The sequence below is a fragment of the Rhinoraja longicauda genome, chromosome 5 (assembly GCF_053455715.1).
Source record: "Rhinoraja longicauda isolate Sanriku21f chromosome 5, sRhiLon1.1, whole genome shotgun sequence".
NCBI lineage: Eukaryota > Metazoa > Chordata > Chondrichthyes > Rajiformes > Arhynchobatidae > Rhinoraja > Rhinoraja longicauda.
This window is the reverse complement of record NC_135957.1, coordinates 13,888,331-13,900,734: the sequence shown is the minus strand read 5'-3', so window position 1 is coordinate 13,900,734 and position 12,404 is coordinate 13,888,331. Positions and strand designations below refer to the sequence as shown.

General features: G+C 49.6%; 1 protein-coding gene across 1 annotated transcript; it reads right to left on the bottom strand.

Annotated features, from left to right (window-relative positions):
• Positions 1–1,031: 1,031 nt before the first annotated feature.
• Positions 1,032–9,097, bottom strand: stum (stum, mechanosensory transduction mediator homolog). Its single transcript, XM_078399958.1, has 3 exons — positions 8,623–9,097; positions 2,697–2,876; positions 1,032–1,592 (listed from the first exon to the last, which is right to left on the bottom strand). The coding sequence occupies exons 1-3, from the start codon at positions 9,095–9,097 to the stop codon at positions 1,540–1,542; spliced, it is 708 nt and encodes a 235-aa protein (XP_078256084.1). The 3' UTR covers positions 1,032–1,539.
• Between the last annotated feature and the right edge of the window lie 3,307 nt (positions 9,098–12,404).

The window sequence follows — 12,404 nt, the reverse complement described above, 5'->3', positions numbered from 1 at the left end:
ATGCACAGTCTTTGACCCAGAGTCGAGAAATCAAGAACCAGAGGACGTTGTTTAAGGTGAGAGAGGAAAGATTCAATAGGTACCTGAGGGGCAACACTTTCACTCAGCGTGGTGGGTGTATGGAACAAGCTGCCAGAGGAGGAAGTTGAGGCAGGTACTATAACATTTAAAAGACACATGAAAGGACACATAAAAGAACAGGTACATGGATAGGAAAGTTTTATGGGAATATGGGCCAAATGTGGGCAGGTGGGACCACCGTAGATGGGACAGGGAACCGAGGGAAAGCAATAAAGGAAATAAAAGACATGAGAGATGAACGTACAGAGGAGGGGAAAGGAGCAGGGTGACTGGGGTGGTGGGAGATGGTGGGGGAAAGGGGTGAGCACCAGGGTGGGGTGGGGTGGGGGAGTAAGGAAAAGAAAAGGGAGGTGTATTACTTGAAATTGGAGAATTTCAATTGGAGAGTAGGAGCTCTGCTCTACCTGAGCAAAGGAGGACATCCGGGCATAGTTTCACGTCACATTGTGGCCCTAACCACTCCTAGCTTGGGTCCGAGAGGCACACAGCAGGGAAACGGGCCCTTCAGCCCATCTCGTCCATGCTTCCCAATCCATGTGCCTGTCCAAACGTTGTGGTTCTAAATGACTCACACAGTACAGAAGCAGGTCCCTCAGTCCAGTAAGTCCTTGCCTTTCATCCAAGCACCTATTAATTATAGGCACAAGGAACTGCGGAGGCTGGTAACCTGAGCAAAACACAAAGTGTTGGAGTAACTCAGCAGGTCAAGCAGCATCTGTGGAGGGAATGGGCAGGTGACGTTTAAGGTCGGGACACCTTCTTCAGCCTGTTCCCTCCAGCGATGCAGCCTGACCCGCTGTCTTCCTCCATCACTTTGTGTTTCCCCATCCAATTAATCTTAGTTGGGTTAATCTCCCCTTCCATCAGATGGGAACAATCACTGTTTTGGGACAAGAAGCCTCCATTTAAAATGTCCGCAGACGCAGGTAGACAACCTCACATCTTCCACTCCACCTGCACCAGGGACTCTATTAATTCTGAACCATTTTATTATCTGGGAAGAAGATTTTGTTGCACCCACGTATGTCTTAGTTTGGAACCAGAAAAAGCAATTTGGGAATTACAGGCAATAGGCTTTGAAATCTTTTTTCTGCTCCACTTTAAGTATTTATCCTGTTGCAAAAGTCTTGCGGTGGGGGGTATCCCAGATTCCATGAGGACGGAATTGCTTCCGGTGCTGAAGATTTTCCAGAGAAGTCTAGCTCACCTGTTCCTGGGATCCGAACTTCTCGAGGGAATGGTGGGCTGTGTTAGCAGGTCGACCAGCAGAGATCAGATAGGCAATAGGGTGGGCTGTGTTAGCAGGTCGACCAGCAGAGATCAGATAGGCAATAGGGTGGCCACACAGCCTAGGCCCACCTGACTTGAAGCCTTGTTCAGGTTGGAGAGGGGGATGGGACGTGGGGGTCTTTGTACAGTGAGAGGCGGGAGGGAAAGGCGGCGACGCGGTTGACCCTCCTATGACCCTCGGACGGGTCCGAGGCGCTGAATGGTCCCGTGTATCCTGTTGGCTGTCAATAGAAAACGAGAGGGAGATTTCAAGAGGATGAACTTCCCCGCCAATTCCCCCATCGCAGACTCCTGGACGCACATGACGAAACGGGGGCAGAACCAGGACCTTTGGCCCCTCAATCCTGCCCCACCATTCAATACCACAAATGATCTATTCTTCCATCAACTCCTCCTCTGCCTCAGTTCCCCATCGCTCTCGACAACTTGGTAAAGTTGGGGGAAGGCAAAGGGAGGGGAGGGGAGGGGGGGGGGGGGGGAGGGGGCGATGAGTGAGGGGAAATTAATTCAGATTATCATGCGGGAGTTGCAAGAAAGCCAGGAGCAGAGCGGCCATTTCAGATCACTGAAGGAAGACTGGGTAGGTCGGCCATTTTAGAACGTATAATGGGAGGGGGGGGGGGGGAGCATTTTAGGTGAGGAGCCTGGAACTGGGCAGTCTTTCTAGAACATTGGAGGGGCCAGAGATGGAGCAAGCATTTTATAACAGTGGGGAGGTGGAGGAAGGGGCAGAGTGGCCATTTCGGAATGGTGGGTAAATGGGGGGAAGGTATCAGCATGGCCATTATGAACAGGGGGAGAGCGGGGAGGGAACAGGGTGGACATTTTTAACAGGGTTAAGGAACAGGATGGACACTTTAGAACATTAGAGGAGCCTGGGGTAGGACCGCCATTTTAAAACAAATGCAGGGTAAAACAGAGGCCAAATCCAATTTGATATCAGTTAGGGGAACCAGGAACAAGGTGCTATTTTAGAACAGTGGAGGATTGGCCATTTCACAGTCAGGGGAGTTTGGGGAAGGATGGGCATTTTAGAACAGGGGGAATGGAAGAGGAGATTAGTGGAGCCTGAGGTAGGACACCCATTTTTAGACAAGAGAAGGATAAAGCAGAGATAGGGTGGATATTTTAGATCAGTCAGAGTAGCCAGCGGAAGGACGTCCATTATGACATGGTGGGAGAGGGGACAGGGTGGCCATTTCAGAACAGAAGGGATGGAGGATGGGACCGGGTGGCTATTTTAGTTCAGTCAGGGGCAACCAGGGGAAGGGCGGCCATTGTAGCACGGTGGGGAATGACGGAGAGCTAATTTTGGCTCCACTCACTGGTCAGGCTGACCATGTCCATGCCCCAGAAGATGCTCATGATCCAGCCGACAATCACCAACGCTGTGAGCAACTGAATGAGGGCGGCTGCCACATTGAGCAGGAAGACCACGCAGACGTGGTGTTGGTAGAGATCCGTTGGCGCGCCACACAGCACCGCGAAGGCCGACACGAAGGTTCCTGCGGCACAACGGCATGGAGAGGTGAGGGCAACCCGGCGCCATGGCAACTGGCCAACCCCCCCTCCCCCCCACCCCAACCCCCCCCCCCCCACCCCAACCTTCCCCCCCCCCCACTGATCAATGTACAGAAACAGGCCCAACCCGTCCATACTGACAAGGAGTTGTAGGTTAATCTGCCTCTGTAAGTTGTCCCTAGTGTGTAGAGAGTGGATATGAAAGCAGGATAACATAGAACTGGTGTGAACGGGTGATTGATAGTCGACTATATCTTTCAATCAACCAAAATGTCCCATCTAAGCTAATCCCACCTGCCTGTATTAGGCCCATATCTCTCTAAACCTTTCCTATCCATGTTCCTGTCCAGGTGTCTTTAAATGTTGGTATAATACCTGCCTCAACTTCCTCCTCCAGCAGCTCGTTCATACACCCAACACCCTCTGTGTGGAAACGTTGGCCCTGCGGTTCCTATTAAATCTTTCCACTCACCTTAAATCTATGTCCTCTGGTTCTTAATTTCCCTACTCTGGGTAAAAAAACACCGTGTATTCATCATATTTACTCCCTTGATGATTTTATACACCTCTATAAGATCTTCTTCATGACAATAGACAATAAGTGCAGGAGTAGGCCATTCGGCTCTTCGAGTCAGCACCGAATGTGATCATGGCTGATCATTCTCAATCAGTACCCCGTTCCTGCCTTCTCCCCATACCCCCTGACTCCGCTATCCTTAAGAGCTCTATCTAGCTCTCTCTTGAATGCATTCAGAGAATTGGCCTCCACTGCCTTCTGAGGCAGAGAATTCCACAGATTCACAACTCTCTGACTGAAAAAGTTTTTCCTCATCTCCGTTCTAAATGGCCTACCCCTTATTCTTAAACTGTGGCCCCTCGTTCTGGACTCCTCCAACATTGGGAACATGTTTCCTTCCTCTAACGTGTCCAACCCCTTAATAATCTTATACGTTTCGATAAAATCCCCTCTCATCCTTCTAAATTCCAGTGTATACAAGCCTAGTCGCTCCAGTCTTTCAACATATGACTCTTGTTATGAAGGCCAACATTCCATTGGCTTTCTTCACTGCCTGCTGTACCTGCATGCTTCCTTTCAGTGACTGATGCACTAGGACACCCAGATCTCGTTGTATGTCCCCTTTTCCTAACTTGACACCATTCAGATAATAATCTGCCTTCCTATTCTTACCACCAAAGTGGATAACCTCACACTTATCCACATTAAACTGCATCTGCCATGCATCCGCTCACTTACACAACCTGTCCAAGTCACCCTGCAACCTGCAACCTCATAGCATCCTGCTCACAGTTCACACTGCCACCCAACTTTGTATCATCTGCAAATTTGCTAATGGTACTTTTAATCCCTTCATCCAAGTCATTGATGTATATTGTAAATAGCTGCGGTCCCATCACCGAGCCTTGCGGTACCCCACTAGTCACTGCCTGCCATTCTGAAAGGGACCCATTTATCCCCACTCTGCTTTCTGTCTGTCAACCAATTTTCTATCCATGTCAGTACCCTACCTCCAATACCATGCGCTCTAATTTTGCCCAATAATCTCCTATGTGGAACCTTGTCGAAGGCTTTCTGAAAGTCGAGGTACACCACATCCACTGACTCTCCCCTGTCAATTTTCCTAGTTACATCCTCAAACAATTCCAGTAGATTAGTCAAGCACGATTTCCCCTTCGTAAATCCATGCTGACTCGGAACGATCTTGTTACTGCTATCCAAATGCTCCGCAATTTCGTCTTTTATAATTGACTCCAGCATCTTCCCCACAACTGATGTCAGACTAACTGGTCTATAATTACCCGTTTTCTCTCTCCCTCCTTTCTTAAAAAGTAGGATAACAAAAGTGGGATGACGTCCTTGCTATAGCAGGGTAACCAAAACTAAACACAATACTCCGTGCAACCACACCAACGTCTTGGACAACTGTAACATAACATCCTAACTTCTATATAATACCATGACTGATGAATGCCCGCCTGCCAAAACGCTTCTTCAACCCTGTCCACCTGTGAAGCCACTTTCAGGGAACGATTATTAAAGATTTCTGGAGACACAGTGAACTGTAGATGGTGGAATCTGGAGCAAAACACAAAGTGCTGGAGGAACTCAGTGGGTCAGGCAGCATCTATGGAGGGAAAGGAAATATCAACTGTCCTGATTTAGGTTCTCAACCTGAGACATCAAAAATTGTTTTTCCTCCACAGATGTTACCTGACCCACTAAGTTCATTCAGCTCTCTGTGATTTGCTCTAATTTTCCTGTTGGTTTTGATGCCATGAAATAATATGTTACATAAACATCTATATATGATTGCCAATGCTTGTACACTGACATACTTTTTAATGCTGTTTGATGACCTACAGTAGCCAGCATCCACGTCATACAATTTAGAGATGCAGCCTGGAAACAGACCCTTTGGCCCACTGAGTCACACTGACAAGCGATCACCCCACACACTAACACTATCCTACATATTCGGGACAATTTACAATTTACAGAAGCCAATTAACCTACAAACATACACATCTTTGAAATGTGGGAGGAAACCGGAACCGGGTCTCTGGCACTGTGAGGCAACAACTCTACCGCTGCACCACCCCTTAGCCTCATAGTTTGCCTGGTTCAGATTTGAATATCACCAACAATCTCCCCATGACCAGCCACATTGAAGCATCAGCCAAGATGCCACGCCAATGTCCCTATTTCCCGCGGAGACTGAGGAAATTCAGCCAGTCTTCAGTGACTCTTACAAACTTCTACAGATGCGCCGTAGAAAGCACGTTGTCAGGTTGCATCACAGCTTGGTTTGTGAACACCTCTGTCCAAGAAGCTGTTCCTGAGTCTAGTGGTGTGTGCTTTCAAGCTTCTGTACTTTCTGCCGGATGGGAGCGGGGAGAAGAAGAAATGGCCGGGGTGGGACAAGTCTTTGATTATGTCGGCTGCTTTCCCGAGACAGAGTGAAGTGCAGATGGAGTCAATGGTGGGGAGTCTCGTCCTTGTGATGGACTGGGCTACATCCACAACTCTGCATTTATTGCGATCTTGATAGGTTCTTGATTAGTGAGGGCATCAAAGGTTACGGGGAGAAGGCAGGAAAAGAGGGGTGGGAGGGAAAAATAGATCAGCCATGATCGAATGGAGGAGCAGAATAGATGAGCCGAACGGCCTAACTATACTCCGATGCCTTATGATGAACAACCTAAACAACCAGTGTACCTCCTTTAAGTTCATGTTGAAGTCTGTAGCCTGATGCATAAACACGGTGAGGTACAGGTACAATGAACCATCCTACCAACAACTAGAGAGCAGTCCTGAGCTACTATCTACCTCATTGGAGACCCTCAGACTATCTTCAATTGGACTTTATCTTGCACTAAACATTATTCACGTTATTCCCTTCATCCTGTCTCTGTACACTGAGGACGAATCGATTGTAATCATGTATTGTCTTTCCGCTGACTGGTTAGTACGCAACAAATACTTTTCACTGTACCTCGGTACGCGTGACCATAAACTAAAATCAAACTGAACTAAATTAAAACTTTGCCTGAAACAGCATCACAAGCACATAGACTCAGACACACCGACAGGAACATACTGTAAATCACACATAAAGAGAGAGGAAGAAGACTGTGCAAAAAATAACACATTGGTGCAAATATATAATCAAAAAAACAAGTCCATGGCAGTGCGAGAGGCTGTCCGAAGTGTTCCGTTATCAAGGTAGGATTAGGGTTGTGCAGGTAGGTTCAAGAGCCTGATGGTTGTAGGGAAGTAGCTGTTCCTGAACCTGGTGGTGTGGGACTTCAGGCTATGGTTTTGTTCTTTAAGCCACAATAAAGATTGCGAGGCGCACCACTGGTTTGTTTAATCACAGATTAAACAGGCAACGATGTGGTTTGTGGGGCTGGGGCAGTACTGGCGTTTATGTGCTGAGTTGAAGAGACGACTCGAGCCTTTGACATTGGCCGAGACTGCCTCCCCCCTCCCTCCCTGTGGGACACTCCCTCACATTCCTTGTCTCTCCAGGCATCTGAGACTGACCATACTTGGGCAAAAGGCAAAAGGGAAGGAGATAAAGAGAGGGAGGGGGAGAAGTGGATGGAGAGAGGGAGATTGAGAGAGAGAGTGCAGGGGAGGGGGAGGTGGAGGGAAATTGGGAAGGAGCAGGGGGAGAAGTGGAGGGAGAGACATAGAGGGAGATTGAGAGCGGGGGGAGGGAGATGGAGGGAAATTGGGAAGGAGCAGGGGGAGAAGTGGAGGGAGAGACATAGAGGGAGATTGAGAGTGGGGGGAGGTGGAGGGAGATTGAGAGGGAGGGGGAGAGTAAGAGAGAGAGGGGGAAGAAAGAGAGGGGAGGGAGAGTAAAAAAGAGAGGAGAGAGGAGGGAGAGACAGATGAGGGAAAGAGGGAGGGGAGGGAGAGTCAGAGAGAGGGGGCGTGCGGGGGAAAGAGAAAGGTGGAGGGCGAGTAAGAGAGAGAAAGGAGAAAATGAGTGAAGGGGAGAGAAAGAAGGGAAAAGAGAGAGAGGAATAAGAGTGGGGAGAGAGTGAGTGGGGAGGGGGTGTAAAAGAGAGAGGTGGGAGAATGAGTGATGTGGAAAGAGAGAAGAGAGGTATCAACCCAACCTGGTCCATTCACACTGCAGTCAGTGATCAAGAATGTCCACTGTGTGTTTACTTTCTGGGACGTCTGAGAATGAATTATTCAGCATGTCTACGAGGATTCTCTTGAACGTCTACAGATGTGCTTTAGAAGGTATTCTGACGGGATACATCTGAGCCTGGTGTGGCAACTGCTCAGCTCTTGACCACCTGAAACCACAGTGAATGGTGCATACAACCCAGTCTATCACAAGCTCACCACCTCCTTCCATCCACTCCATCTTTACAGTGAGTTGCATCAGGAAGGCCGGATGTATTGTCAGGGATACCTGCCGCCCACCCTGGCCATTCCATGACTACAGACGTTCTCTTGAGCTACAATGGACATTCCCTTTTTTTTTGCACTCACATGCCATGTCTTTTTATTTACTGGAAAACATATATAATTGGTGTTTCAGTGTGTTATCTGAGTCTCTGTGCCTGTCGTGGATATGCAGGGAATGGAGGGATATGGATCATGTGCAGGTAGAGATTAGTTTAAATTGGCGTCATTTTGGGCATGGACATTGTGGGCGGAAGGGCCTGTTCTTGTGCTGGACTGTTCTATGTGTGTTGTGTTGCTGCTATTGCAATGTGCAAATTGCACTGTGCACCAACATTTTTCCTCGTTGCCAACTCCTCACCCTCTGACCAACGTCCATTCAACACCCACCCAAAACTCAATATCCACCCAATACCAAACCTCAACACCCACCCTCAACACCAAACGCTCAACACCCACCCAACACCAAACGCTCTCAACACCCATCTACCCAACACCCACCCAACACCAAACGCTCAACAGCCACTCAACACCCATCCACCCAACACCCACCCAACACCAAACGCTTAACAGCCACTCAACACCCATCCACCCAACACCAATCCACCCAACACCAACACCCATCCACCCAACACCAACACCCACCCACCCAACACCCACACCCACCCAACACCCACAAAATATCCACCCAACACCGGACAACCACCCAACAGCCAATGCTATCCGACACCCACCCCCACCCAATGTCCACCCGACATCATTGGGTGCATTTAGAAGTGCCTTACCCATTCCCGGCAGGAAGGTGTTGAGGACGAAGCAGAAGACGGCGAGAGGGAAGGGCATGGTGGGGATGGCCAGTCGCAGCTTGCTCCTCTTCTCTCGCACCTCCACCACTACCCCCGTGCTGCTGTTCATGATCGCCCACCTTGTCTCCCCCGTGCAGCACCCCGCCTCCGCTGCGCCCGCCTTGCCCTTGCGCTTCACACGGGCATATCTCTGGCCCTTCCGCACTGATCCTGGACTGCTTGCTCCAGGTCCCGGCATCTTCAGGAGCGATCCCTGCAACGCCCTGGTCTGATCCTGGTTTGTATCCGGATCTGATGTGGGATCCCCTGCTCCTGCTCTGATCACAGACTGATCCTGGTTTAATCCCGGATCTGTCACTGCTATCGTGACCCCAGACAGATCCTGGTCTGATCCCAGATCCTTCGCTGTTGCCCTGATTCCGGACTGATCCTGACCTGTTTCATCCGGATTCATTGCTCCTGTCCAGATTCCAGTGTAATCTCGGATCTGTTGCTCCTGTCCAGATCCTTGACTGATTCCAAATAGATCCCGGATTCTTCGCACTTGTACTGATCCCAATTTAATCCCAGATCTGTCTGTCACTCTGGCCCTGATCCTGGTTTAAACCAGGTTTGATCCCGGATCCTTTACTCCTGACCCGATCCCAATCTGATCCCGGATCCCTTACTCCTGACCCGATCCCAATTTGATCCCAGATCCCTTACTCCTGACCTGATCGCGGCTTAATCCCGGATCCCTTACTCCTGACCTGATCCCACTCTGATCCCAGATCCCTTACCCCTGACCCGATCCCACTCTGATCCCAGATCCTTTACTCCTGACCCGATCCCACTCTGATCCCAGATCCCTTACTCCTGATCCGATCCCACTCTGATCCCAGATCCCTTACTCCTGATCCGATCCCACTCTGATCCCAGATCCCTTACTCCTGACCCGATCCCACTCTGATCCCGGATCCCTTACTCCTGACCCGATCCCGGCTTAATCCCAGATCCCTTACTCCTGACCTGATCCCACTCTGATCCCAGATCCCTTACTCCTGACCTGATCCCACTCTGATCCCAGATCCTTTACTCCTGACCCGATCCCACTCTGATCCCAGATCCCTTACTCCTGACCTGATCCCACTCTGCCCTTACTCCTGACCCGATCCCGGCTTAATCCCAGATCCCTTACTCCTGACCTGATCCCACTCTGATCCCAGATCCTTTACTCCTGACCCGATCCCACTCTGATCCCAGATCCCTTACTCCTGACCTGATCCCACTCTGATCCCGGATCCCTTACTCCTGGCCCGGGGTCCCGGGGCTGCAGCGGGTCGGGTCGGGTCGGGTCGGGGTCGGGTCGGGGTCGGGTCCCGGAGTCACCTCTCCCGTTGCAGCTGCTCCTGGAGCTGGGATCAGTCCCGGCACCGCGGCTGCAAGGGGGGCGGTGCCGCCTTAAAGAGGCAACGATGTGCAAGTCCCCTCTCACAGGCAGGGAGTGTGCAGATGCACCCAATGTTGCCCCAGCCAGACAGGGAGTGTGCAAGTACAACTTCATACAGACAGGGGCCGTGTAAATATAACCAATGCACCGTTATAAAAGTGGACAGCGTGCAGACTCACCTTCAAATAGACGGCGAGCGTGTAAATATACCGTTAAACAGACAGGGGATGGATGTGCAATTGTAAAACCAGACACAGGGAATGTGGAAATATAGCCCGAGACAGGCACGGGTGTGCATAAATACAGCCAATGCACCGTTACAGAAGTGTCAGCATGCACATACATCCCCACACACTGCGTGTGTAAATATATCGTTGGACAGAGAACGTGCAAATGCAACTTCAGACAGGGGCCGTGTAAAAAAACACCAAATGCACCATTATAGAAGAGTCAGCGCGCAGATACGTCCCCAAACAGTGAGTGTGTAAATATACCGATAAACAGACAGAATGTGCAAATGCAACCAGACAGGGAATGTGCAAATACAACTTCAGACAAACATGCATAGGCCATGTAAATACACCCAATGCAGTTATGGCAGTGGTCAGCCAGCAAATACACCCCAAACAAGCAGTGAGTGTGTAAATATGGAATGGCAAGCATGCACTTCAAATGGCAAACATTCTGTAATTACACCATTGGATAGCTAGGGAGTGTGCAAACGCACCCTCAAAGCGGCAGGCAGTGTGCAAACATGCACTTTAATGGAAAAGCTTTGTACAAATGTGCCCTTAAACATACAGGGTGTACAGATACACTGTAAAGGATCAGGCTTTTGGGACCTGCCCTTCAAGCAGCAGGAATGCAAGATGTGTGCAAATGCATCTTTAAAAAGAAGCAGAGTCTGATCAGGGAGAGTGAGGAGGTTATAGAGAGGAGTTATAAAGAGGTGGTCACTCCAAGACCACGGGAGGTAGACAAGTGGGTCACGGTTAGGGGGGGGCAAGGAGCAGAGGCAGGGACTAGAGAGTACCCCGGTGGCTGTACCCCTTGGAAATAAGTACTCCTGTTTAAGTACTGTTGGGGGGGACAGCCTACCTGGGGGCAGCGACGGCGCCCGGGCCTCTGGCACGGAGGCCGGCCCTGTTGCTCAGAAGGGTAGGGAAAGGAAGAGGAGAGCGATAGTAATAGGGGACTCTATAGTGAGGGGGTCAGATAGGCGTTTCTGTGGACGCAGTCGGGAGACCCGGATGGTGGTTTGCCTCCCTGGTGCCGGTGTCCGGGATGTGTCTGAGCGTGTCCAGGATATCCTGAAATGGGAGGGAGAGGAGCCAGAGGTCGTGGTACATATAGGTACCAACAATATAGGTAGGATAAGGGAAGAGGTCCTGAAAGGAGAATTTAGGGGGCTAGGAAGAGAGTTAAAAAAAAGGACTTCCAAAGCAATAATCTCAGGCTTACTGCCTGTGCCACGCGATAGTGAGAATAGGAATGGAGTGAGGTGGAGGATAAATACGTGGCCTCCTGCAGGGAGCAGGGTTTCAAGTTTCTGGATCATTGGGACCTCTTCTGGGGGAAGTATGACCTGTACAAAAAGGACGGGTTGCATCTGAACCTGAGGGGAACCAATATCCTGGCGGGGAGATTTGCTAAAATAATTGCGGAGTGTTTAAACTAGTACGGTTGGGGGGAGGGACTCAAACACAGATAGCTAACAGGCAGTGTGTGAGGCAGGAGGCAGAAAAGGGAAACACTCAGACCCAATATGTAGGAGAGAAAGAAGGGAAAAGAAATAAACTGAGAATAAGAAATGATGGGTCCCTTAAATGTGTATATTTTAATGCTAGGAGCATTGTAAGAAAGGTGGATGAGCTTAGAGCCTGGATTGACATCTGGAAGTATGATGTTGTGGCGATCAGTGAAACATGGTTGCAGGAGGGTTGCGATTGGCAATTAAATATTCCAGGATTTCATTGTTTCAGATGTGATAGAATCGGAGGGGCAAGAGGTGGGGGTGTTGCATTGCTTGTCAGGGAGGATATCACAGCAGTGTTTTGGCAGGACAGACTAGAAGGCTCGATTAGGGAGGCTGTTTGGGTGGAACTCAGAAATGAGAAAGGTTTAGCAACACTTATTGGGGTGTATTATAGACCGCCAAATAGGGAACGAGAATTGGAAGAGCAAATATGTAAGGAGATAGCAGATATTAGTAGTAAGCACAGAGTAGTGATTGTGGGTGATTTCAATTTTCCGTATATAGACTGGGAATCACATTCTGTTAAAGGGCTGGATGGTTTGGAGTTTGTAAAATGTGTGCAGGATAGTTTTTTGC

What these genes read in the sequence shown, in the direction of transcription:
- stum (XM_078399958.1), bottom strand. Translation starts at nt 9,097, where the DNA reads ATGAATCCGGATGAAACAGGTCAGGATCAGTCCGGAATCAGGGCAACA. An exon ending in CACCTTCCTGCCGGGAATGG is followed by an intron (nt 2,877 to 8,622) that starts GTAAGGCACTTC and finishes GTTGTGCCGCAG; the next exon opens with GAACCTTCGTGTCGGCCTTC. An exon ending in GGACATGGTCAGCCTGACCA is followed by an intron (nt 1,593 to 2,696) that starts GTGAGTGGAGCC and finishes TTCTATTGACAG; the next exon opens with CCAACAGGATACACGGGACC.